General features: G+C 37.5%; 6 protein-coding genes and 2 pseudogenes across 15 annotated transcripts; 3 read left to right on the forward strand and 5 right to left on the reverse strand.

Annotated features, from left to right (window-relative positions):
- Window positions 1-306: 306 nt before the first annotated feature.
- On the reverse strand, window positions 307-2452 carry LOC104716707 (uncharacterized). The gene is made up of 7 exons (XM_010434123.3): window positions 2232-2452; window positions 2035-2131; window positions 1752-1890; window positions 1453-1535; window positions 1171-1305; window positions 986-1090; window positions 307-611 (listed from the first exon to the last, which is right to left on the reverse strand). Exons 1-7 carry the CDS (start codon window positions 2315-2317, stop codon window positions 486-488), a joined length of 771 nt encoding a protein of 256 aa, XP_010432425.2. The 5' UTR covers window positions 2318-2452; the 3' UTR covers window positions 307-485.
- A 218-nt stretch (window positions 2453-2670) lies between these two features.
- Window positions 2671-5761, forward strand: LOC104716708 (4-hydroxy-3-methylbut-2-enyl diphosphate reductase, chloroplastic). Its single transcript, XM_010434124.3, has 10 exons — window positions 2671-3354; window positions 3633-3829; window positions 4036-4215; window positions 4342-4473; window positions 4562-4636; window positions 4703-4808; window positions 4913-5007; window positions 5099-5284; window positions 5371-5457; window positions 5561-5761. Exons 1-10 carry the CDS (start codon window positions 3075-3077, stop codon window positions 5624-5626), a joined length of 1404 nt encoding a protein of 467 aa, XP_010432426.2. The 5' UTR covers window positions 2671-3074; the 3' UTR covers window positions 5627-5761.
- A 274-nt stretch (window positions 5762-6035) lies between these two features.
- Window positions 6036-7515, forward strand: LOC104716709 (transcription initiation factor TFIID subunit 8 pseudogene; annotated as a pseudogene). Its single transcript, XR_015569211.1, has one exon. The product of XR_015569211.1 is annotated as a transcription initiation factor TFIID subunit 8 pseudogene (transcript).
- Window positions 7516-8073: 558 nt separating this feature from the next.
- On the reverse strand, window positions 8074-9811 carry LOC104716710 (UPF0496 protein At4g34320-like; annotated as a pseudogene). The gene is made up of 3 exons (XR_015569210.1): window positions 9672-9811; window positions 9063-9526; window positions 8074-8944 (listed from the first exon to the last, which is right to left on the reverse strand). The product of XR_015569210.1 is annotated as a UPF0496 protein At4g34320-like (transcript).
- Window positions 9812-10948: 1137 nt separating this feature from the next.
- LOC104716711 (UPF0496 protein At4g34320-like) lies at window positions 10949-12554 on the reverse strand. 2 transcript variants are annotated; one of them, XM_087470573.1, is made up of 3 exons: window positions 12437-12554; window positions 11828-12330; window positions 10949-11731 (listed from the first exon to the last, which is right to left on the reverse strand). In XM_087470573.1, exons 2-3 carry the CDS (start codon window positions 12303-12305, stop codon window positions 11073-11075), a joined length of 1137 nt encoding a protein of 378 aa, XP_087326699.1. In that variant the 5' UTR covers window positions 12306-12330; window positions 12437-12554; the 3' UTR covers window positions 10949-11072. The 2 variants fall into 2 exon arrangements, with proteins under 2 accessions (XP_087326699.1, XP_087326698.1); XM_087470572.1 differs by having other exon boundaries at window positions 11828-12545.
- Window positions 12555-12822: 268 nt separating this feature from the next.
- Window positions 12823-15153, reverse strand: LOC104716712 (UPF0496 protein At4g34320). The gene is made up of 2 exons (XM_010434129.3): window positions 14038-15153; window positions 12823-13708 (listed from the first exon to the last, which is right to left on the reverse strand). The coding sequence occupies exons 1-2, from the start codon at window positions 14480-14482 to the stop codon at window positions 13029-13031; spliced, it is 1125 nt and encodes a 374-aa protein (XP_010432431.1). The 5' UTR covers window positions 14483-15153; the 3' UTR covers window positions 12823-13028.
- Window positions 15154-17756: 2603 nt separating this feature from the next.
- On the reverse strand, window positions 17757-23521 carry LOC104716713 (uncharacterized). 7 transcript variants are annotated; one of them, XR_015568587.1, is made up of 10 exons: window positions 22605-23515; window positions 21110-22215; window positions 19836-20978; window positions 19615-19656; window positions 19133-19209; window positions 18833-18917; window positions 18620-18707; window positions 18403-18504; window positions 18202-18300; window positions 17757-18121 (listed from the first exon to the last, which is right to left on the reverse strand). XR_015568587.1 is itself a non-coding variant. In XM_010434131.3 (10 exons), exons 1-10 carry the CDS (start codon window positions 23364-23366, stop codon window positions 17975-17977), a joined length of 3690 nt encoding a protein of 1229 aa, XP_010432433.1. In that variant the 5' UTR covers window positions 23367-23521; the 3' UTR covers window positions 17757-17974. The 7 variants fall into 7 exon arrangements, 4 of the variants coding, with proteins under 4 accessions (XP_010432433.1, XP_019086902.1, XP_019086901.1 ...); XR_015568586.1 differs by having other exon boundaries at window positions 21110-22275; window positions 22605-23460; XR_015568585.1 differs by having other exon boundaries at window positions 21110-22258; window positions 22605-23459.
- A 1203-nt stretch (window positions 23522-24724) lies between these two features.
- LOC104719983 (vacuolar protein sorting-associated protein 25) lies at window positions 24725-26641 on the forward strand (the record flags this gene model as incomplete). Its single annotated transcript, XM_010437960.3, has 6 exons — window positions 24725-24789; window positions 24893-25032; window positions 25190-25243; window positions 25361-25780; window positions 26090-26200; window positions 26297-26641. Coding segments are annotated over 4 exons (363 nt in total), but the record flags the coding sequence as incomplete, so codon positions are not given.

Genomic DNA, 26641 nt, shown 5'->3' on the forward strand with positions numbered 1-26641 from the left:
CAAAATTAAAATCTACTATGAATTTGGTTTTGATATTATTGTTTAACTTTCAGTTTAGATTTGTTTTTCAATCAAATATATTCTTTAATCTGATTCTGACGTTTTGAAATTCAAACTGCGATTATGGTTCACTGTTTCGTAAGCTTTATAATTTTTTTCTTACGTCATTTAAAACAAATACAATGAAACATGTGTCAGTTAAAAAACGTAAACATGATTTTGAGATATATATATATGTTTCCGAGTACTTGTGTGTTTAAATATTTTTAAAGCAAAGTTACCAAATACTGAACCATTGTCCAAAACTGAGAAAGAAAACCAAACACATTGCATCATCAACTCTCCATCTTTAACCTCTACACTTTGTATCCACTCAGTTTGATCATATTCTTTGTAAAGAATGATTCTAAAATTACAACTACAACTCATAATAGTATATAGAAACATTACACAGCAACAACAACTAATCTGACACTGTTCTTGTCCTAATCCTCGTCATCATCGAAGCGTGTCCTGAAGAGGTAGTCTTCGCCTTCAAGTTCATCTTGATATAGTGATATTGATGGATCTTTGCATTTCTCATTTTCTTTCTCATCATTGCATCTTTTTCCCTGACCCAAAAAACGTCGAGTTTTCAGAACTCTTATGTATCTCATCACAAGTTTCGTTTATTCATGAAAAGGTCAATCAAAATCCTACTTTTGATTGACTATCTTGTTTAGGCTCACTTTCAGAAATGCCTAACAGAATTCAATTTCTATAGAAATGCCTAACTTTGAAAGTAGCATCCTAAATCTTTCTAGATCAGAATGAATGAGTGTTAGGAAGAAGACCACTGAACACCAAGCTCAATTTTTTTTTTGGCAATAAGCAAGACTTATTATTAACAGCTAGTGAGGATTTCTAAAGAGCTACTATAAGGCAATTAAAACAGAGAAGAAAACACAAACCCTTAAGCAAATATTCTTGAATCAGCAGTACTGACCTTTCTTAAGATATAGAAGAAATAGTGGAAGCCATCGCCAAAAGTGTTGTATTCCATGGACCAAGAATACTTGGGATCCTTAAACAAAGGACGCCTGAAATGCGGCTGCATGACCAAAAAAAAGGAGTCATTGTAATTGAGTGAATGCAAAGTGTATGAACTCAGATATACGCTGATAAAAATACCTGGCCAAAAGTAATGGAAATGAAAATCCCATCTGGTTTCAAAACCCGGTGAACTCCATCGAGAGTTGCCATGACTTTGCTAACAGTTTCAGGACGGGGATTCCATGGATCACCAGCATCCACAAAGAGTACATCCTTAACAAAATTAATTAGAAAAAACAGTGAGCAATTCATGAGCGTTCTCTCGTCAAAATTCAAGATTATATACACTTTGGAACCACATTCACGGATCCTAAGTCCTAAACAAGCAATGGACCAAAAGGAAATTTGAGCAGGTTTTACCATGGTCCCTTTCTCAATAACCACATCAAAAGACTCGCTGTTAAATGGGAGGTCTAGCATGTCAGCTTGCACCACTTTTATCTCTGAATATAGCAAAGTCTCAAGTCAAAATATTAAACACGTCGAGAGTAAGATCAAATGAACTTCTACTTTCTAGGAGCAAAACAAAGCATCAGAGACTAATGAAGTTCTCAGTTTTACAAAGACTTAAAGTATGGCAATTGCCAACTATAGTAGTACTTGGTTACGTTTATGCCTATGTGAACTAATCAAAACAAATTATAATCAAAGCAAAATACCTTTGTAACCTTTTGATAGCAACCGATCCAGCATCTTCTCTACCGCAACAGAAGATAAATCAATGCAGGTAATATCAACAATCCCATCTTTATACAACTCTTCACACAACTGAGAGTTCCCACATCCCAATTCCAAAACCTTCATTACAATTCACAACAACAAGGGCATACTCAAAATCACATTTTTTTGGAATAGTTTAACTACTACTGAAGCTATGGGTCTGGACAATCATCAAGTTAAGAAGGTTAACAAAAGAGAGATAGAGTCAGAGAGGGAATGTACGGAAGAAGAGGTTTTGATGTTGGATTTGATGAGATGCTGGAAATGAGAGTAGTCCTTGAACCATTCGTAGTGTTCCTCAGAAGAGAACCTCTCGTCCCTGCGTTTTTCAAGACACTTCAGGAACACAAGAAAAGAGAGAGAGAGAGAGAGAGGGATAGAGATGGTTCGACTTGTAGGTGAATGCAATTTGATCATACCAGTAGTGAGGGTCGAGGTAGGTCAGAGCAGAAGGAGGACCGACGGAATTAGGATCCGAATTATGAGTGTCGGATCTATTCTCCATAGCTTGGGACTTGGTTGATTGAATTCTCCTTATGAGCTACTCAGGCATAAACCCTAAACCCCTTTCATCACTAATCAGTAATCACTATATCAAATTATCAATTGAAGAAAAAACAAAACAGAAATTTTTTGTGTTAACTGCTTAAAATCTATGGTCTAGAGTCAATTGACATTTGGATCTTTTGAATAAAAGGCTTAAAGTTAAAGGGGCTTATTATAAATATGGGCCTAATAAAAAGGGCCCATTTATCAAGCCCATGTGAAATTTTTATTCTTGTTTATTCTTGTTTATTTTTTATTTCAAATTTTTCTTTTGGGGGTTTTATAACAAATATTGATATTAGAGATTTGCTCGTTTTACATGAAACATGCGAAGTTGACATATTGTGAAAACAATAGAATCCAAATTTTGTATTATTCATACCGATCACACATTATTATAAAAGAGTTCACCCACTTGTTGTGGCGCAGGTACGCCCATTCTATTGTCTATCTCTTTCCTTTAATTTCACCAAATATAAATAAAGATCAAATCCTAAAAATATAGTAAGACATTAACAAAGTACATGTCACCACGTAACTGGTTGCGAATTTTACACTTAAAATTATCAAATTCACTATTTAATTAATTAAACAAGTAGAGAGACTTGAGATGAGATAACTCGTGGAGCATTCCATTCAGTCAGCATCATTGTTGTCTCTAGTTGCGTTTCTCTCTCTCTCTCTCTCTCTCTCTCTCTCTCTCTCTCTCTCTCGCCATGGCTGTTTCCCTCCAGTTCTGCCGATTATGCGTTCGGCCAGATACTTTCGTGCTTGAGAATCATCTCTCTGGATCTGGGTCATCTATCCGGCGCCGGAAAGCTTTCTCAGTCCGGTGCTCGTCTGGTGATGTGAACGCTCCTTCGCCATCGGTGGTGATGGACTCCGATTTCGACGCCAAGTCGTTCCGTAAGAACTTGACCAGAAGCGATAATTACAATCGTAAAGGTTTTGGCCACAAGGAGGAGACTCTCAAGCTCATGAACCGAGAGTACACCAGTAAGTTGTTCCTCCTCAATTTTGCTTGAGTGCTCTGTTTTGGTTTAAGGCACGGCGGTTTGATGATTGAGCTGTGTTGAAATTTTACGAATTTGGGTTTGTTGTTGAAAAAGGACAAGACTTTCGAATTGGATTCTTATCCTTTATAGTGAAGAAATTGAATTTGGCTAACCGAACGGAATTGAATCGGAAAAAACTGTAACTTTGTGGGGTTTAGAAGAGATTGTTGTGAGGAACAAGTGATTTATCTTGCTTATACTTGTATTTGACACTCTCAGGTGATATATTGGAGACACTGAAAACGAATGGGTATACTTATTCTTGGGGAGACGTTACTGTGAAACTCGCTAAAGCTTATGGCTTTTGCTGGGGGGTTGAGCGTGCTGTTCAGATTGCATATGAAGCTAGAAAGCAGTTTCCTGAGGAGAGGCTTTGGATTACTAACGAAATTATTCATAACCCCACCGTCAATAAGGTACTCATCACTATACTCTCTGATTAGGCTTCTTCTTTTCCGCTTTGTATGTATTAATAGTTTGTTGAATCTCCTTTTGTAACTTTGTTAGCTAGATGATGTTGCTTTGTGGCCAAATATGTGTAGTTGAATTGCATTGAACATTGATGACTTGCCTATCTGCTCTTCACGGGACTTGCTGATGGTTTCTTTGATTTTTATGGCAGAGGTTGGAAGATATGAATGTTCAAATTATTCCGGTTGAAGATTCAAAGAAGCAGTTCGATGTAGTAGAGAAAGATGATGTGGTTATCCTTCCTGCGTTTGGAGCTGGGGTTGATGAAATGTATGTTCTAAATGACAAGAAGGTGCAAATTGTCGACACGACTTGTCCTTGGGTGACAAGGGTACATTCCTTCAACTCGACATAGATCCGTGATACTGGTTTTTTTCTTTTCTTGCATCCATCTGATATTTCATGCACCCCAGAATGGTTATTGATTTCTTCCTTTTTGACATTTGTGACTATAAAGGTCTGGAACATGGTTGAGAAGCACAAGAAGGGGGAATACACGTCAATCATTCACGGTAAATATAACCATGAAGAGACGATTGCAACTGCGTCTTTTGCAGGAAAGTACGTCATTGTAAAGAACATGAAAGAGGTACGACTTTTGTACTGTTAAATTTTGGATATTTGTAGAATTTTTTTGCAAGATTTGTTACCGACGCGTTCCTTATTACTGAGAACAGGCGAATTACGTTTGTGATTACATTCTCGGGGGCCAACTCGATGGATCTAGCTCCACAAAAGAGGAATTCATGGAGGTATGAGCTTATTTGCAAATTTTCTGTATCAGTTTGGTTGTTCTAATCTCTATGTTGGCATTGTAGAAATTTAAATACGCTGTTTCGAGGGGTTTTGACCCTGACAATGACCTTATCAAAGTCGGTATTGCAAACCAAACAACAATGCTGAAGGGAGAAACAGAAGAAATAGGTTAGTTACTCTACCGTTTTTTACATGACAATCATCTTTTATCCTTGGAGACAAAAAAAAAAAAAAAACACCTTAGTCTGAGTCTCATGTTAAAAAACCCACAGGAAAGTTAATCGAGAGAACAATGATGCGCAAGTATGGAGTGGAAAATGTGAGCGGACATTTCATCAGCTTCAACACAATATGTGACGCTACTCAAGTAAATTTTCCCATACCTCAAAAGCATATGCTTATAGATAAATACCATCTTCTGTTTTTGCACTTTTAATCAAATCCTATCTTCTTTTCAGGAGCGACAAGATGCAATCTATGAGTTAGTGGAAGAGAAGATTGACCTCATGCTAGTGGTTGGTGGGTGGAATTCAAGTAACACCTCTCACCTTCAGGAAATCGCAGAGGCACGGGGAATCCCATCTTACTGGATCGACAGTGAGAAACGGATAGGACCTGGGAACAAAATAGCCTCTAAGCTCCACGTAAGTGCTTTTTCAAAACTAACTCACTCCTTAAAAAATTTGCTTTTAACTGATCTTTTTTTCTATATTTTTACATTTGATCATAGTACGGAGAGCTGGTCGAGAAGGAGAATTTTCTTCCAAAGGGACCAATAACCATCGGTGTGACATCAGGTGCATCGACCCCAGATAAGGTAACAAACATACTTGCAGACTGCATTTGGTCTCTCTTGGTTCCCTTCCCCTACAGAGACATGCGTTATTTATAACATTTTTCGTGAATGAATATATTTGCAGGTGGTGGAAGATGCACTGGTGAAGGTGTTCGATATAAAACGGGAAGAGTTGTTGCAGCTGGCTTAATTCAGTCAGTCTTGTGATTGTATTCAAATATAGTAGTAACACTATGTCGAGTGTGTGTACTGTATCATAAATGACAATGTAGCTATTAACTGTATTGTAATATCTAAAAAGTCTAACATCCCCTCTTCATCTTTACTCCACTGAATGTTCTAAACCGTAATCGTATTTAGAGTTAATAAGACTCTCATTATGGACAGAATGTCACTAAAAAGGTAAAACAATTTCGGAACTAAAATAAAACGACCTTTAATTTATTGTTTATAGGCAGGCCTACATACTGTATATTTATAGCTAAACAATTATTTTATTTTTTTTATATAAACTTTTAATTAAACTATGTTAATTTATTTTTCCCCCAAATTATTAAAAAATTTTCTTCAAATAGTTTACGCTAATTTACAATTTAACCAAACAAATTAAAAAAAAAAAAAAATGTGGTTTTGGGGGAGGCTAGTATTATATAACCGAGAGATCGGAACCATCCCTCTTAACTCTAATTCTTTCTTCTTCTTCTCCGGTGCTGCTTCGTTGTCGTTTACTCTCTTTTTTTTCTTTTCCGTTGACGGAGGTATTATATATCTGCTGCGGCGGAGTTTTCTCGGCGGCCAATGTGGTCTGAGTGATGAGAATAAAACCCTAATTTCAGGGATTAGAGAAGTGTGTGACCAAAAAAAAAAAAATAACAATTTGGAGCAATGAGCGGAGAGAGAGCACAAGAAGACCTTGCTGCTTCGTCTTCGGGATGTTCAGAGTCCTACGAGTTTAGCCACGCTGCCGCTAAAGCTGCAGTAGCTCAAGTCTGCGAGAGCGTCGGTTACGAGCATTTCAAAGATCCAGCTCTCGAATCTCTAGCTGGATTCGCACTCCAGTACATTCTTCAGCTAGGTAAAACCGCTACTTCCTTCGCTAATCTAACCGGTAGGAGTCAGTGTAACGTGTTCGATATCATTCTCGCTTTGGAAGATTTGACTGGGGATGGCGATGACGACGGAGGAGGAGTCTCGTCTGAGAGTTGTTCGTTAGGTCGTTCGGTTAAACTTAAGGGAATTGTCGATTTCGTGAATTCGAGTGAAGAGATGCCTTTTTCACAGCCATTGCCTCGTTTCCCTGTAGCTATAAGTAAGAAGAAGATGATGATTCCAAGCTTTGTTGAAATTGGTGAAACTCCACCTGGGAATCATATCCCTCTTTGGTTACCAGCTTTTCCTGATCCTCATACTTATAAGGAAACACCTATGTGGACTGAAAGGGCATCAGATCCCAGGGGTGATAAGATTGAACAAGCCAGGCAGAGGCGTAAAGCCGAGAGAGCTTTGCTGAGTTTGCAGAGGAAACTCGTCTGTAAAATCTCCTCAGGGACTCGTGTGTGGGGAGATATGGATGGTGTTAATGAAGATGAAGGTGAGCTGCGTTCTGTGCCCCCTTCTATATCTGGGGAGAAAGTTGAATCATTGAATAGAGATGGCTTATCAGTGGTAGAGGCATTTGCTCCTGCCATGGAGGCTGCAAGAGATGGGTTTTGCAGTGAAGTTGACACTGAATGGAACAAGAAGAAAAAACCTGATGCTCTTTCTAAGCTCAGGACCGAGAAGAAATTTCTTGGGGAGCCGTTGGATTTAAGTCTAAAGATGAAGGGTGAAGATAGACCCTTATCCTTTGTGCGTGAGGAGGATAGAGATGACAAAAGAAGGAGAGCTGAGTTCATTTTGAGACAGTGCATGGAGAACCCAGTGGACCTCAATCAGTTGTAAAATTAGTTATTCAATTACAGTCTGTGTAGCGTAGTTTTTAAAAGTTGTGATTTGTAGCCTTTCTTTTACAGGACTATGTTTATGATTACGATTTTTGTGATTGGAAAGAATGAGAATTGCTAACTTATCTTTTAAGCAGTTGATGAGTCTTTTCTCATGGAAATGCTTGTTTCGTAACTTGATCATAGTGTCAGTTTCATGTCCCATGAGGTAATCAACGAAGCCAAACTGAGGTAAGTAAATTTTCTCTAGTTGGCATGTTTTTGTCTTGTTCAGAATGTAAGATTAAGCTTTATAGGCTTTAGCTTTCTGTTTGTTTCTCCGCTGACAGTTTGGGTAAGGTGATCTTGTTAAGTCTAGTGCATGACTATTGTAAATATCCTAGGTATGGTACAAGGAAGTGTAGCTTTGCCAGCTACTCAGTAACTGATGTCAATTAGTTGAGATATTGTGGATTGATGTAGGATTTTGGTTTGGGCATTGGTTGAGAGTTCGAGACTGCTCTCGTTGATCAAGTCTCTTCTAAGGCGTAGTTCTTTGGAGTTTAGCAGAACTGAATCCTGTCACAGTTCCTTTAACTGACACTCCCCTAGTTTTCAGATTCCACACTTATGAATTAGTTTTGAGCATTTGAGTTCATTTTAGTATATTAGTCTACCACTTCTCTCAGAATCATCATTTACTGATAGTCTCAAAAGTGAAAAGACTTCTCTCTCATTGTTTTAAATGTCAATCATCAAAGAATACAAAAATATGCAAGAGTCATCATAAACAGTTTGAGTTATTGAACACTGATATTATAGAATCAGAATGAATCTGTACTACTGTTTATAGAGTCTTCGAGAATTTCATTATTTGCAGCAGAAAGCTTAAGAAGAGAGAGAACTGAGTTCTTTTTGGGTATTTTTTTCAGGTGCTGCTACTACCATTATGGGATGATTGATGATCCTCTGGAGAATGACAGTCCTTGCCCTTCTAATATCTCTGCTACACAAATCCACCTGAGTCTCCAATTCCTCTATATTATTCTCAAACACCTCAAGAATCTTCTTAATGGCATTGACCCCAATCATGACTGCTTTAAGTTCCACCGCATATTTATCACTCTTCTTTATACTCCTGATCTCAATATCCAACTCTTGGATCAATAACCGAATATCATCCAAATCCTTCACTGCTACATATGTCCCTGGCTGCATCGAACTGATCACGTCTTTATGTCCTTTGAGTGCTTTCTCATAGTTCTTCCACAGCAAGTCGATCCATTTCCCCATGGTACCCAGTGGCACTGGAACAGCGAGAGCCGGAGCCACAGGAGGAGCGGATATAGCCGCAGCCACAACAGAGCAGATGAGCACAGTGGCATAGGTAGCCACGAAGACGATGCTGGAGCAGTTGTGCTTGAGCTTCTTGTCGGACTTCTTCCTACGAAGCTGAAGCTTCTCAAGCATTAGCATCTGTTGTGTGTAAACAGATTGGAACATGTTGAAGAAGTTTTGGCCGAAAGGATTCTGTGCGTCTTCGAAATTCTTCAGCTTTTCAAGTGTCTTCTTGTATCCGTTCCCACCTGCCAAAACCAAAAATATAAATCGAAGTGTTAAAAAGGTAAGAACGTTTTATTTTAAGTTTTCCCATTCTCTGTTTAAAACCACGAATAAAAGAGAGGAAAAAAATAAAAGTTTTGCCTTGAACAAGGCTCTCTTCTTCAAACTGCCGAAGAACACCAAGAATCAAGTGGTGATTACTAAGAACCCGCTGCAGGCTGTCCGCCAAAGCATCATAGAATTCGTGCGTCTTCAAACTAGTCTCAAAGTAATCTTCAACGAGCTCAAACATTTCTTTATCTTTCCATATGTCTTTCTTGCAATCCAAGATCACTTTCACAACTTCTTGGTTCATCTCCAACAAAAACTGCGTCACTTCTTTCAAGGAATCGAACGAGAGCGCTCGAACCTCAACGTCCTTAGCTAGTGTGCTTATCACGTGACTCGTCCGTGCGTGCATACGCGTGTCGAAGGACTGGATCTCCGTGTCTTCTTTACATGCAGCCTCGTACGCTCTCAGTTCCCTCGTGTAGACCTTGGCCGATGTCTTCATTGAATTTTTGCTTGTTCTGTTTCCCATTATTAACGCAGTTCCGAATTCGATTCTGAAGATGAATAAAACAGATCAACCAATGCGTTTAAAACATACAAATGCGTACACAGATTAAAAAAGAATCTATAGACTAAAACAAAAGGTCGAGACTGAGCGAAACGATTAGTGAGAAAAATATATAACTTAGTCGGACGTACCAGAGGCAACAACACAGTAAAAGAAAACAGATTTGGAAGAGACAAAGAGAACACAAACACTTGTATACATATATATATATATATATATCTATATATATATATGTTGCATCATATACTAATTATTATAGATAGTGATTAATTTATGATATTTATCCATCTATATAACTAATCAATGTAAGTTGGGGTTTCCTTACATGTCAAAAAAGAAAGTTGGTTTTAAACATAAGATGAAAATAATAAGAATTCTAGATTGTATGATGTATATATATTAACAAAATTATAAAAGATATTGATATTTTCTAATTTACTCTTTATTTATTTAATTTGATATTAAATTTCATATCATTTTAAAATCATATAAATCCATATCCCATAAATTAACAAAAATTTAAAATCCATTGATATTTTCACAATTTTATATTAAATTTAAAATCCATCATATACTAATTAATTTAAATAGTGAATGAATTTATCCATCTATACAACTAATTAATGTATATTGACTGATTAATATATGTAAATTGGGGTTTCCTTACATGTCAAAAAAGAAAGTTGGTTTTACTTACATAAGATGAAAATAATAAGGATTCTAGATTGTATGATGTATATATTAACAAAATTATAAAAGATATTGAAATTTTCTACATTACTTTTTATTTTGATATTAAATTTCATATCAATTTAAAAATCATATAAATCCATATCCCATAAATTAACAAAAATTTAAAATCCATTGATATTTTCACAATTTTATATTAAAGTTGATATGTAATTTTATTAAAACTTTTAAAATTAATTAACATATTACCTAATTAGGTGTTTGGTCAGTTTGAGTACTCCTATCACGTACAGTTCCTTTGCCCTAGCTAGTTTTCAGATCCCAAACTCATGATCTATAGTTTTGTACTTTTGAGTTCCTTTTAGACTTTTATTATATTAGCCCACTCTCATGCATATTGATAGGGATCAGGAAAATGAAAATTAGAAAGAAGTAGTGATCGCGTATAAGATATAGGTTATAGGGATCTGATTTTGGTAGCTTAATTAGCTGTATACTACGCATGTTTCTTTTTCCAACAAGTCTCTCCATAGACAGAAAAGGGAGGTGGAGTTTTTAGCTTTTGAATACGGTTTAGTCCGAGTGGCAGAGATACTTGTCTTTGTGCTTGGAAATTACTACAAACACATGGCCGAAGCATTTTAGTTACTGATAGAGTCTCAAATGTGACAAAGACTTGTCTACCATCATTGTTTTCAATCATCAAAGAATACAGAAATTGCAAAAAAATATAATAAATAGTAGTATTGAACTATTGAACATATTGATAGTAAAACTCAAGATAGCTAGAATATGTACTAGTCTTTGTTTGTTTGTTTTGTTCAGTTGCTGCTACAACCATTTCAGGTATGATTAATGATCTTATGGAAAACCACCTCCCTTGCTTTTATAATATCTTTGCTACACAAATCAGCTCGATTCCCCAATTCTTCTATTTTCTTCTTAAACACCGAAAGAACCTTCTTAATCTCATGGATCTGAATCTTGATTGTATCATGATGCTCCACCGCAGATTCCGCACTCGTCACCATCATCTTGATCTCATTGTCCAACTGTTGGATCAATAACCGGATATTATCCAAATCCTTAACTGCCACAAACGTCCCTACCTGCATCGAAAAGAACACGTCTTTTTGTCCTTTAACTGCAGTCTCATATTTCTTCCACAGCGAGTGGAGCCATTTCCCCATGGAACCCATTGGCACTATGACAGAAACGAGAGCCGCAGCCACAGGAGGAGCCGCAATAGCCGCAGCCACAACAGAGCAGATGAGCAGAGTGGCGTAGGTAGCCACGAAGATGATGCTGGAGATTTTTCGCCATGTGCGGATGCGCTTGAGCTTAATGTCGAGCCTCTTCGTACGAATCTGAAGCTTCTCAAGCATCAGCATTTGTTGTTCGTAAACGATTTGGAACATCTTGAAGAAGTCTTCGCCAAAAGGAGTCTTTGCGTCTTTGAATTTCTTCAGCTCTTTGAGTGTCTTCTTGTATCCGTTCCCTCCTGCCAACCAAAAAACAGAAAACAAAGTGTTAAACAAAAGTTACATAAATATATAAAACTACGAAAAAAAACAGAGGAAGATATAAAAAGTTTTGCCTCGGACAAGTCTCTCATCTTCAAACTGCCGAATAGCAGAAAGAATCAACTGGTGATTACTACCAACCAGACACATGCTTTCCTCCAAAGCATAACAGAAGTCGAGCGTCTTCGTGCTATTGTCAAAGAAATCTACAGCGAGCTCAAACACTTCTTTATGTTTCCATATATCGTTCTTGCAATCCATTACCGCTTTCACAACTTCTTGGTTCATGTCCAATAAACTCTCCGTCACTACTTTCAAGGAATCGAACGAGACCGCTCGACCCTCAACGTCAACGCCCGTAGATAGCGTGCTTATCACGTTACTCATCCGTGTGTGCATACGCCTGTCGAAAGACTGGATCTCCGTGTCTTCTTTACATGCAGCCTCGTACGTTTTAAATTCCGTTGCATAGATCTTAGCCGATGTCTTTTTTTTCTTTTTTTTGGTATCAATAGCCGTTGTCTTAGAACGTTTGCTTGATCTGTTTCCCATTATTAACGCAGTTCCAAGTTCGATTCTAAAGATGAATAAGACAGATTATCTTATAGTAAAAATGCGTTTAACAAAAGATCGAGACTGATAGAAATGATTAGTGAGAAAAAGATAAACTTAGTCGGGCGTACCAGAGGAGGCAACAACACTGTTAAAGAAAACAGATTTGGGAGAGACAAAGAGAAATAAACTTATATTCATATATATATATATACTTCATACTATATACATATATATAACTAATACATTAATATATAATTAGTGGTTAATTTATACACATATATATTAGAGGAAAAGTAATCTAATTTTAGATTAAATATTAACAAAAAATTTAAAAGCTACTGATATTTTCATATTATTTTTATCATTAATTAGTATTATTATTATTATCATTTAATTTGATATTAAAATTCATATCATTTAAAAACTCACATAAATCCATATCTCTGAAAATTTAGAAGCCATTGATACTTTTCACAATTTTATTAAATTAAAATTTACTTACTATAGTCTCTAATGTGAAAAAAAATTCTTTCATTGTTTTCACTTTTCAGTCATAAAAAGAATATAGAAATTGCAACAATTATCATAAACAGTAGTTTTGAGTTATTGAACATTAATTGATAGTAAAAACTCAGAGAGAATCTGTACTATTATTTATAGTCTTCATCATTCAGGTGTTGAAGAAGAGAGAAACTGGCTAGTTTTATTTGTTTGTGTTGTTCAGTTGCTGCTACTAGCATTATTAGGATGCTTAATGATCCTTTGAAGAATCACAGTCCTTGCCCTTCTAATATCTCTGCTACACAAATCAGCTTGAGTCCCCAATTCCTCTACGTTCTTCTTAAACACCTCAAGTTTCTTCTTGATATCATCAATGCCAATCTTGACTGCGTTATGCTCCACAGCGAACTCCGCACTCTTCACCATCCCGGTGATCTCAATCTCCAACCGTTCGATCAAAACCCGGATATTATCCAAATCTTTAACCGCCACAAATGTCCCTGCCTGCATGGAACTGATCACCTCCTTCTGCCCTTTGAGTGCATTCTCGTAGTTCTTCCACAGCGAGTCGATCCACTTTCCCATGGAGCCTAGCGGCACTGCCGTAGCTGCAGCCAGAGCCGCAGCCACAGGAGGAGCTGCCATAGCCGCAGCCACAACAGAGCAGATGAGCACTGTGGCGAAGGTAGCAACAAATATGATGCTGGAGATCTTCCTCCAAGTGTGGATGCATTTAAGCTTCTTGTCAAGCTTGTTCTTACGAAGCTGAAGCTTCTCAAGCATCACCATCTGTTGTTTGTAAACAGATTGGAACATTTTGAAGAAGTCTTCGTTGAAAGGACTCTCCGCATCTTTGAAATTCTTTAGCTCTTCAAGTGTCTTCTTGTATCCGTTCCCACCTACGAACCATAAGATGATCAGTGTCAAAAGTCAAATTCTAATTAAGACAGGATTTTTTTTTTCAAACAAAAAATTAGGAATAATTAATTTAATTATTATATATATTATATAGTATTACTTAACAGCAAAAAAAAAAAATTACTTGTATTCACAGAAACTTATTTAATTTCCATCCCAGGATTTGAAAATTAGAAATGTCAATTTAGAATACATTTTCATATGAGTAAAACGGGATTAGGACAAGACAATCACAAGATGAAACTTTATGTAATTAATATATTAAATACCAAGAAAATTAAACAAAGAGAAATAAATTAAAAAGTGTTACCTTGAACAAGGCTCTCATCTTCAAACTGCTGAAGAGCAACAAGAATCAAAAGGTGACTATCACGAGCTCGTCTCAAGCCCTTCTCCAAAGCAGCACAAAAATCAAGCGTCTTCAAGCTGTTCTCAAAGTAATCTTCGACGAGCTCAAACATTTCTTGATTCTTCCATATGTCTTTCTTGCAATCCAATATCACTTTCACAACTTCTTGGTTCATCTCCAACAAACACTGCGTCACTTCTTTCAAGGAATCGAACGAGAGCGCTCGAACCTCAACTCCCGTAGCTAGCGTGCTTATCACGTGACTCGTCCGTGCTTGCAAACACGTGTCGAAAGATTGAAGCTCCGTGTCAGCTTTACACGCAGCCTCGTAAGATCTCAGCTCCGTTGTGTAGTGCACGCTCTTAGCCGATGCATCCTGTGGCTTTTTGCTTGTTTGGTTTCCCATTTGAACGTAGTAGCTAGCACCGAATCCGATTCTGAAGATATGAATAAAACCAACGGAGCAAGATTGAGCTCAAGTAATAATAATGATAATAATATTTATGATCTTAGAAATGCGTTTTAACATAAATATGCGTACAAGAAAATGAAAGAAATATACTAAAATCAAAAGGTGCAATTATATATGAGAGAAATTTTAAAAAGAAATGATTAGTGAGAAAGAGAAGAGATAAACTTGGTCGGGTTTATCAGGAGAAACAACAACAAGAGAGAAGAGAATTTTCCGGGAAAAGAAAAAAAAAAGATTTGGGAGAGAAAGAGGGAAAAAAATTAAATAAAGAAAGAATAAAAGGAAGAAAGAAGAAGCTTGAAGAGAGTAAGAATGATAATCGTTAAAGGAAATGGAAAATAGCTTGCACGCATGATGATGATTAGAATTAGGGCTTTGTATAACGCTGTAAGCAAACGTTTACTCTCTCTCTACTTAGCCGCCTTTTCGACTACGCCAAATGCTTACAATATGTGCGTGTCAAAGACGTATTACATACAACTTTTTTTGTTTTTTTGTGTGCGTCACAAATATGTAACGTATTCACGATACTGTATATATATGTCTTTGAAGGATATCTTTCTGTGTGTTGACACACACTACAAAGAACTGTATTTTTTGTTGTTGTTAAAGAACCACAAATTGTTGCATTTATATATGATTGATCATGATAGTTAGCGTATATGCAAAACTTTCATATCCGTGTTTGCGATCAAAAACTTGTAAACGTGTATTGGATTTAAATCGTAAGATTAAATTTTGAGAAGAAAAAAGTACATAATATCACATCTATCATGTGTCACGTATTACTCAAACGTTGATTGTACCCTACAATTATATACCAAACAAATGTTGATTTTTTTTTCAAATGTGGTTAAAAATAGAAATTACTTATTATATACTTTAGAATCAGATCACAACACTTTTAATTAGTTACGTCATCGGCAAACGAATCTACTCAGTAAACTAAATAATGATGTAATGGCTAAAAATTTAACGTACGTGCTATTTTTTAGTTTTTCATGCTTTGGAGTTTGGACAAAATCGATCGATATATAGACATATATGTGTGATAAGTCATTTTTATATGAAACACGCGTTAAATGTTAGAAGAATAAACGAATAGGCAAACATCGTACAGTATTATTTACTCATAACATTTCAACGAAAAAGAAATATTTATTTCAATAACTATAAATAATGTCGTAATGGATAAAAATGTTACGTACTATTTGTATGTGATGACTGATGATGAGTCATTAGCTCGCTATCTTATTAGTTGTTTGTATTTCTACAATAATTTATACATTAATCTACAAATTAAATAGGGTTTTAGTAGTAGTATATAATTTTTCTTCTGATCTTCTCAAACGTCATTTATGAAGAGAAGATAGAAAAAAACTTCTCAAAACGTGATAATTATTGATACAACGATGTGAATTGTGACGATTAATGTGGTATATATGGCCCTACCCGAAATGTTATGTGCGTTACCTAAGTTCTTACACGTTAAGTGATCGTATTTAATTGTGTTGACTTGTTTTAAACATATAAAATGCAGCCATATATTTTCGTTCTGTCTAGCTAGATATTCTCCTTTCCTAACAGTTTCAAGATTAAAAGCAACGGGGCATCACATAATAATATATAAAAAAGATCATTCATAAATATGTGAATATTATATAGGGCGGCTAAAAGGGTTGAGTATAAATGTAGATTAAGCAAAAGCAACAAACAACAAAACGAGGGCACACAAAAGAAAGGGAAAAAAAAAAAAAAACACTAATTTTACTAACAAAAAATTAGGCAATGAAATGTAGTTTTTGCGTATCAGACTATGGTTTTTTTTTTCCAAGTTGGGTAAAAAAAATCGTGATGATAGAATTGGTACGTACGTGATTAATATGCTTATATAGTGTGCACCTGTGCATAATGCAAAACAATGACATATTATTAAGGACATAGGTTATTACCACGAAATCGATCGATGTGTGTCAGTGTGTGAAACACAAAAATAATTAAAAAAAAGAGAGATTAATTATACACAAAATAAAATAAAAAGTTTTTTGATGGTAGAGTAACTGAATGAGGGTGCTCGACAAGCTTCCACTTTTTTTTTTTACCACAAAACAAAACCAACTTTTGAAGTATGAAGATCCATTTTTTTTACTTTTTCTCTTTTAGTAGGTTATAAATTGATAATGAAAGCTATACTTAATGTAGTAACTAACCACTGACGACAACTAAGATCGAACCACATAGGAATATCCATTAGTTAACCGACGTCGCAACTTCATTCAATAATCCTACTTTAATTGGTGAATCTTACTTAGATAATGTGATTAGAGCTAGCTAGCTCGCAGGACCAAAGTAGTACTAGTATTAACTAAGGATTTAAGATTTAACCAATAAACGATCAAAAAAAGAAATGAAGAGATAAATCATTACCTTGATTAATCAGTGGTGTTGAGCAGAAACGAAGACCTTATTGGAGTGGGAGCTTCTCTTCTACGTTTTCTATCTCTTTCAGCCCAAAAGCTTCTAAAAAGTATCAAAAATTGTTTCCTCAGCATCCCTTTGCACCATCAGCTTGGAGAACAAGTCATGAAACAGCTATCTCTCTTAGTAATTGACCAAAATACCCTTCATCATGCTCTTTTTATTTGTTTTGTTGTTTTTTTTCATTTTGAAAAATTGCATTAATTAAGCACTTCATGCAGGTATTTCTATGATGAATATATAGTTTAAATGAATTTCTCAATGTATCACTTAAGATAAATGTAAAACTGAAATGGATGTAATATATTAATATGTTGGACAAGTTAAATAACATCATTCTCTACGTCAATTTTAAGAAAACACTACAGTACGACATAATGCAATAACGGCAAAATTTAGTAATTATAATACCAAAAAAAATCGGCGGGGTTTGTTTTGTTTTTTTTTTTACATATAAATTACTCTTGAGGGAGGGAAAAAGAGGATGAGGGACACGCGTCATATAGTAATTGGGTTTGTTCCGAGGAAAAAATGGAATTTGCCAACAATAAGTTACGTCACGTGTTTTTTTTTTTTTTTGAAACGCGTTTGTTTGCCTTGCTTGCTTCCACCTTCCCACGTGACTTTTTTTTTTTTTAATTTTTTTTTATATAAAAAAGAATCTGAATCGTGCCATTCTTTTCTATACAGAAGATTTAAATTCCTTCGTTTCATACCTTTGGCAATGAAATTTGAGAATTTTTCTTTATATATTTACTCCAAAGTTGTAGTTCAGTAATAATACAAATGAAACAATGTGTAAAACGAACCTACGCCCTGTTTCTTTTTTATATACACAGAGAAGAAATTGGAAAACTATATTGACTGTGTGACGTCAATTAAACCACTCTTGATTCTTCCTTCTTCGGGGGGTTCTTCCGTTTACCTACGTACCCCGTGTGGTTAAAATCAATCATGTATCTCAGATTCCTGTTTAACATGAGAATTTGATCTCTGTGTGCTTAGCTTGCGCAGGAACTGCAACGCCTCAGTATATGATGGATCCGACCGACTCAGTGGTTTACATGAATTTATATGGTCTGTTGACTCCAACACCTGTTTCACAATATTCTTCAAGTAAAAAAACCAACAGTTTTGGATTTCCAAGTTTCTTTTATAAATGGAGAGCTACTTACAACAAGTTCACCAAATCCTGGGTATGCTGATTCTATTGGCACAATCTCCATCCTAAACGCCCATCCTCCATAGCCTTCCACTATTGGTGTTACTTTTGTCTGCAGAGTTATGATGAAAACAGTCATTCTATTTAGCATCGTGTAATGTGGTGACCAATCTAAAGAGAACTCTTATTAAGTGTAATCGAATAAATCAACAACCTCACAGAAACTAAGGACTTCAACAACCCCTTTCTTGTGGAGCTGTCGAAGCAAGTCATTCAGCTCCACTAGTCTTGGTGAACCACTTCGTAGCTCTCCTATCTATCACATTTCATCATCCATAAGGCTCATTAGGCAGATAGAGAGAGAGAGAGAGACAAAGATTTGGAGATGGTATAAAAGGATTAAATCAGCTCAATAAAGGAATCGTATTTACTAACAGATGGAGCCGGGCGCAACACAAGACCCATTCGCCAGGGCATATCTGCTAGCTTGCTGCCAAAATGTGGGCAACTGTAGAATATCTGCAAGTGTTGACATTATATATTTTATACAGAGCTAATTTGCTAAGACAAAGCCCAAGAAGATAGAGAAATATGATGCTTAAGATTATAGAAAACCATAAAATGTATGACGTATTGATACTTACAACTCCAGCGGTGTTATTAACTAGTTTATCAAGCTTTTCTTCCTTTGCTTTGTGTAGCATCTGCTTCACGACAAGGCCTCCCATACTGCAACATGAACATTATTTTATCAAAATTCATGAATTCATGTTCCAGGAGACAACATGTCAATTCAATGAAGTAATTCACTACTGAGATAAACACCAAGATGTAGCCTTAATAATTAACAGACCAGACAGTATAAATCACTGATGACACTAGATGGGGCAAATAAGTTTGCAAAAGGAAATATCTATTGACAGGTACCATAAGAGATGTCACACCTGTGAGTCACAAAAACAACAGGTCTGTCTCCAATGCCTGCCGAGACAAGCTTTTCCAATATCATAGAACTAACTTCCTGCAAATTAGCAAAATATTAATCAATAATCCTCATCAAACTTTGACCAACATTTCCAGGGAAACAAGAAAACTGTTCAACAAATCCATTCCAATGGCAAATTATCCTAAACCTTAGCAGTAACTTTAAAATTATGCCAGTTATACTGACAAAGACTGTAAGCTCAGACCACGACCTCTCAGGATATACTAATGTACAGATACAATCATCTACTCTTTTGTTGACTCCTCTGATCATATATACATTTACGTCCGAAAACTGCAGCAAGCTTATATTTGACCCAAGGGTTTAACATACATTATTGGTATATGTGTTTCATTAATAAAATAATTACCGCATACTACTACTCTCAAGAATTAAAAAAAGGGTATAATTTCAAAACTAATTAATGAAAAAAAAATGTACCTGAAGAGGCAAGCTAGCTCCAGACCATTCTGTGAGGTTCGTCTGAATCAAATAGTTCAAAGAGAATCAAAATGGCAACCAGGGAACAGATGAGTACACAACATATGGATCAGACAGTAGTTACGAAAGTCCCCACAAGTAGGTTTAACCGTTTAAGCATTTTCTTTTGTCAAACAAAGTAGGTTATGCATGCATCAAAATAGGGTAAATCGCAGTCATACCTTGTATTTAAGGGTAAACAAGCGAGCTTGAGGAAAATCATTTGAAAGCCACTCACTCGGCCAAAATGTTCCCAGCTTTCCTGCTTCCTGGTCAATCTTCTCCACCAAGCCAGATTTGGTAGAGGACTTGTCCTCAGCAATTCGCCAAGTTTTAAAAGGTCCACCACGCAAGCCATGAAGAAAAATAACATCAAATTCAGGATCATGCACACGCGAACCACTGCTGGAAGGTACCATTGAACTAGACAGATCGCTAGCATCACCGACATGGTCTCTTACTGCATCAGCAGCATTTGCTGATACACCTTCACTAGCGGTCTCGTTCTTCTTACCACTTTGTTGTTCTTTCTCAGGACACTTCCAATGGGCTAGTCCAGGATTAATCAAAAATATCATGTCTCCGTAGCGAGGACAGTTGCTGTTCGTGTCTGAGATGTCTGGCTTGGAACTGCCACCGTTTCCAGATTCACTACCATCTCGCTGATTGCAATATACGTTTAACAAAGAAGCCCGTGCATAACTTTGTGTCTTAGGGTCACTGCAACCGGAAATGTTTCCTCTTGCACAATCATCAAGCCATTTGCACCAAGTTTCATCAGCTAAAATGATCTTCTGGACTTGCGGAAGAAGCGAAAGAATAGTTAGCAATCTAGCAGCATGCCTTCGGATGTGCGCACTAGCTGGGACTCTAACACTACATGGATCCTGCATATCTGTAATTGAAGATTCACCAAGACTATCAGGAGTTCTCTCGCGAGCCTCTAGGGCTCTGGATGCATCATAAGCTTCAATTGCACCTAACTTCTCATAATCATCACATAATAGAAAGCGCCTTAGTAAACAAAGAATACCAAAATCAACTATTTTGTTCTGGCATACAGAATCTTCAGCACAAACATCAGTCAGTGACTTGATTGCCTTAAGGGTTGCCAATGCAGACTCAGCAGCATTAAATTTAGGGACGGTATCCTTCTTTAAGTTCTTAATCGGCACTGCAAAAGGCTCTGAAAGGAGCAGATCTGCCAGTGGAACATTATTGACAGAATCCGGGACTGTACCCAGTTGAGCCATGGCAAGATTGACCACAGCCCCTGCTAACTGGTTGGTTGACTGAGTAGCAGAAGAAACTTTTGACTGATCTACCTGTATATGAGAAAGCAAATAGCTGTTATATATTAAATCTAAAAACTGAAAGATGTAACTGAACTAAATATACATAATTCGTAACAATGCTCTGTTCAGATAACATAATCAATGACCAAAATATTATGCACCTTTGGTTTCTCGTTTTTAGGTAGGCTAGCTCCTTTAGCTGACAACGCCTTACTGTGGTTCAAAATCTCATTCATTATAAGGGTTAACCATCCCTGAGAAATCGGGACAGAGTGTGGTCCATAGTCCTCAAACGTGCGTGAAAGGATTCTTCTTGCTGAAGATTGGACAGTATCAGATGCAACTTTTCCAAGAACCCATGAAAGTAGTATTCCGGACCATTTCTGACTCTCTTCAAGTGATAAATGCATGTCACCAGCACAGAGTAATTCTAGTGCCTTTGACAAACCTTCTTGCACAGCTTTGTGCTTACTTGTTTTTCTAGCACTATCTCTCATCAGATGAAGACCCTTCTCCATTACCATCTTCTGTGCTTTGTCACTTCTGTCAACAGAAACTAAAAAGGCAGACAACGCAACTTGAGCCAAAGAGATGTCCTCAGTTTTACAGGCATGTGAAACAGTGGCAAGCAAACTGGAGCTCCAGTCGGAAACAGAATCGCTTAATGGAAGACTGAGATCCTCTAACAACAGCCGAGCCACCAAACTCCCATGCCACTTCACAGTCCTCTCCGGTGCCATTAAGGCTGTCATGACAACTTGCCCATCACGATCAAGTTCTTGAATATGAGATCTATTTGTATCAGAAGCCATTGCCCAGTTTGCCAGTGCCCACGCAGCAAATGGCACTGCGACATGTTGACAATGTAAATCATCCCAAAGGCCAGGAATGACGGCGGATGACAAATTAGCTTGTGAAGAATTATCATGTTTACTAAGCAATGCAAATGTTTTAGGAGTCCCCTCTCCCGCATTAGCATTAAGGTCACCCAACGGCGCAAGCCCACTGGTTCTTGATAGTCCCAGAACTGTGGTTCCTTCAAGAATTTTAATTCCAATCCCCTTAATCCCACTTCTTCCATCGTCACTGTCATCATCTTCTTCTGGCTCATCAAAATACATACCACCTTCCTCAATTACTTGAATTGCCGCAGCGATATCTCTCATCGTAGCATTTCCTGGCAACGATGACTTAAACGGTGCCTTTTCTATTGTGTCACAGTTGGAAGTGACAATATCCATTATGGCAGCCACAAGCATGCTCCTACCTTTCAAAGAATCAGAAATATCGAATGAACTACGTCTTGAGTGCTGCTCCCAAAGAAAAGCTATATATCAATGGCAAAACACAACCAGAAGCATCGCAGTATCAAGACTCATATGTTTTAAAAAGCTTCTCATGTGTTAATAGGATTGAGAAATCTACAACTGGACACATGATAAACAACCCTAGAGAAACACAAAACTCATTGTTCTATATCAACTACTTGATGATCATAGAAATACTGTGTAAATCCTAAAATTGCTACCTGGATTCATATCAGCTGGCTAGTCAATATCCATTACATCTAACCAGAATAATCTTTCTGTCATCTGCTCAAAAATTAATAGGCTTTTTGATTATGCAATTGAAGCAACTAGTGGAAGCAAAACGCACCTTTTTGTTTTTTGGTTGACAGGAGAAAATGAACCTCAGCAGCTTGGGCACTGCATCGGGCCTTCCAAGAGCGTCTTTCCGCACAGTGGGATCAGCAATAAGATAAGCCAGAGCCCTAGCCGCTTCGTCCTGTGCCCCAATTCTGTCGCCGGGAAGGGCGACCGTCTCCAGCAACCAATCAACAACCGCACCACTGCCAGCTCCAACGAGAGCAGCTCTACGAGCAGCATTTGCGGAGGCTATATCGGCTAAAAGAGCAGCCACCCGGAGCTCGAATCCCGCACGCACCTCATGATTGGCCGAGGAGAGCACCGACCTAAGCGACTGCCACAGAACCGAGGCCGCAACACCGGTTTGTCGAGCATGGTGAAGCACTCTCCTCAATGAATTACCGGATTTCTGAACAGCGTCCTCGATAGACTCGTAGACACGGCTGTTTCCGCTAGGGTTGCGATTAGATTGGTCATGATCAGAGGGGAAAACAGCGGAATAGGCAACCGCGGAGGATAAAGCGGCGGCGGAGAGAACAAAAACGGATTTCTTAGAGAATGAAGAAGTTGGAGAGAGGGTGCGAAACGACGGGAGAAGACCTCGTGATTGGTGTGGCGGCGGCGGAGGAGGTGTGAGTTTAGGTTTGTTGAGATTCAAAGAAGGACCTGAAGAACCGGTGGTTGGCCAAGAATAGGAGGAGAAAGGTCGAGGAAGACGGTGGAAGAGACGACGGTTACAATATCGGAGAAGGCTGTAACGGAGACGAATCATTCTCTTTTTTTTTTTTCGTTTGCGTCGTTTTCGGAACTATTAATATTTTGTTCTCACCTCTTTTATGTAATTTTGGAATAATTGGATATGCGATAACCAAGGGAAAGATTCTGGGGCGTTATTGTTATTGTTATTGTTGTGCCTCGTACGAAATTATAATATTAGTGTGACAGGGCGGTTTAAATAAAATTTTGATTTATTATTACTGTTTTGATTTTGTTAAATAACAATATTTGATAGGGATAGTTTCGAATCACAATTCTACCAAAAAAAAAAAGTTTCGAATCACAAGTTTCAGACATTTGGATTGCATAAACAAATGCGTTTTATGTTCCTGGAACAAAAAGGATAAAAAGAGCAACATATCAGATGATTATGTAAACAAACTACAAGTTTAAAGGAAAAGAAAATTTAATAAGTGGGATTTAAAGTTAGTGAATCCGTTGGATAGAGAACTTCATGTTATTGTGGTTGCAGCCGTTGTGGTCTCCATTGACGAAGAAGTAAGTCTGAGCCTTACGGAGAAGCAAGTTGAAGCCCCATGATGATGAACCTCCTCGTGCGGCCAGCTTCTTGCCTCTCGCCACATCGCATCTCTTGAAGCCTCTTCATGTCTTAATGAAAAGATAAGACTAATTTTACAAAAGTGGCCTTTCCATTCATCTATATATATAAAGTACAGTTTCCTCACTCCTCATGCTGTCACCTCAGCATACCCCTATTTTCGTAAGCCTATTTTTCTAAAAAAGCCCATATTTTCGAACTGAGACATTTATGTTAAAGCCCAATTCATTATCCCAATTTTGTAAAACTATCCTCCAAGCCCTGTTTTTTTTGGCCAGAGGAATAGAACTCCTCTCCACGATACTCCACAACTGACGACGGCGCTGAGGACCTGCAGCGTCCCTGCCCATCTCATTCTTTCATCCTGTTCTACTAATGGTTATCTTTGAAATCAATGTTCTCCATACTCCACACCCTTTCGCTGTCTTCCCTCTCTTCGATCTCCATTGTAACGTCTTTCTATTACTGTAATTCATCCCCTTCAATGCTCGCTCTTTCAATTGAAGACCCACTACGCTATCTTTAATTCGTGTAAGTCCTATATAATGTCTTCTCCTCAACTTGATAATATAATATCCGTCCCCATCTCCATCTCCATTCTCCATGTAAAATTCGAAGGAGCCACCCCTCTGATTCTTCTTCATTCATCAGTTTCCAAATTTTTTATTCCTCTTCTGGGTTTGTGGGAATGAATAATCGCAGCTTGGTGTCCTTATTTAGCTTCTTGCTTTTACAGTACTGGTAGTAGTAGTTAGGACTTAGGAGGATGTCTTCATCGATATGGAACCTTGTGATTCTGCAATTCTCGATTCCGATGGCGGAGGCTTCCTCAGTTCTTCAATTATCCTCCATACTTCACGTATTCAATCTCTCTTCTTCAAGTTTCCTTTTTTTTTTAGCCTCCCTTTATAGTTCTTAATAAGATTGTGGATTGACGAAAAAGTCTGTTTCTTTTCTCTTAGGTTGCAGCCTGTGAGGGACACTCATGAGAAGCAGATACAGCTCGGGAAAGAGCTTATTTTGGATTACTGCAAATCCCAAAAGATTTTCTTGATTGGCGTTGAAGAGGATTTCCCTCTCTTCTCAAACTCTGCCATTGATAGTATGATGATCCATTCTGCCATTTCCACCTGCTGATTAAACATCTTAGCTGTTGTAATTTTAGATCCTTCAATCTTGTGGTTTTACAGTTTAATCTTGCAAGCTTTCTATAATTTCAAAGGTAGTGCTTTAAAGCATTTGTTTCATTTGGTTTGTAGGATCTCTAAGTCATGAAGCAAAGAAAACATTTCTCTCAGCCATCGTTGGAGAAGGTTAGATTCGAGAGCATATTCAATCCGCTTGTGTTTGTTTTGGTTTTATGAATTCATGTTCCGGTTTTTTAAATCTCACTGTTTCATGTGAATGTGTCATTCTTTATCTATTGATAGGGCGTGCTGAGTGGTTAGATAAAGGGCATAGGAAATGTCTGATTCTGTGGCACCGGATTCAAGATTGGGCAGACATTATTCTTCAGTTTGTGAGTCACATGTGAATTAATCAACAGGATTCGCAAAGCAAGAACACACCCGTCCAACAGGATTCGATAGCACTTGGGGACAAACTCTCCTGTGAATCCATTATCTCCGGCCACTAATGCTGCAAGCGGGCGACTCGTATATGTCCGCAGAAGAGTCGAGATTGACACTTCCAAAGCTGCTGCTGCTAGCACAACTCCGCCTAAGGAACCACCAACCGTGGCTGTAGTTGTGGCTATGGTTAGCTCTTCTCCACAGGGACCGTCCAGCCATAGGTTAGACTGGGAAAAGCGTTACGATCATCTTCAAACGCTTCTTAATAAGCTTAATGAGGTACTCGTTCTCTCTTCCCTACCAACATCTTCTGAAATAAATGAGACATGATAGAAAGGGTACTGTTTGGCTCATAATCAGATTAAGGTAGGTATGACAACTATAGACTACATTAGTCACAGCATATTTAAGACCCACAACATGCGTGATTTAAAAGAATGATAGCCTTTGTTTGTGATATGAAAAGTGAATATGTATGTAACCGTACCCATTATTTACAGTAGATTTTTGCTCTAGGCTTATAGGGTTTGTAACGTTATGTCATATTAAGTATATGCTATAAAGAATGTGTTGGTGGTCTTGGTGCAGCGAGAGAGATGCAGCGTGTAGCGGCTTTAAACGTGTTAGGAAGGTCTGTGAACAGTCTTAAAACTTCATCAAATGACAGAGAACAGTAAGGGACAAAGGAAAATGGGAAGCGTAAGTGTTGTTAACCGTTGACCACCGTCTTTAATCATTTTTGTGCTGTTAGACTGATATAAAGTATGATGTTGTGATTACTTACTTTTCCAAAAGGCAAGAGCGCACTGATGTGGATACACAATATTGAAGAAAGGGCAATTATAATGAGGGCGAGGGCGAAGAGGCATTACTACAGTAGTTGTGATACCATGTAAGAGTAGATTTTGTCGGCTGAGTCTATCTTTTAACGTATCCCCTCCGTAAGAGGAATTCATTATCTGGATTCTGGAATGTACAACAAAAAATCATGTATGCGTAATAAAAATACCATGTAAGAGAAGAGATGATCTAAGGCTCTAAGCCCATGAGTTAGGGGGGATTCAATATTCCTCGAAAACTCCTGAGACAACTGTGGCACGTCACTTGGTATTATTATAAGAAGATCCCATTGTAATTGTA

Source organism: Camelina sativa, chromosome 10, assembly GCF_030686135.1.
Source record: "Camelina sativa cultivar CO46 ecotype springtype chromosome 10, ASM3068613v1".
Lineage (NCBI taxonomy): Eukaryota > Viridiplantae > Streptophyta > Magnoliopsida > Brassicales > Brassicaceae > Camelina > Camelina sativa.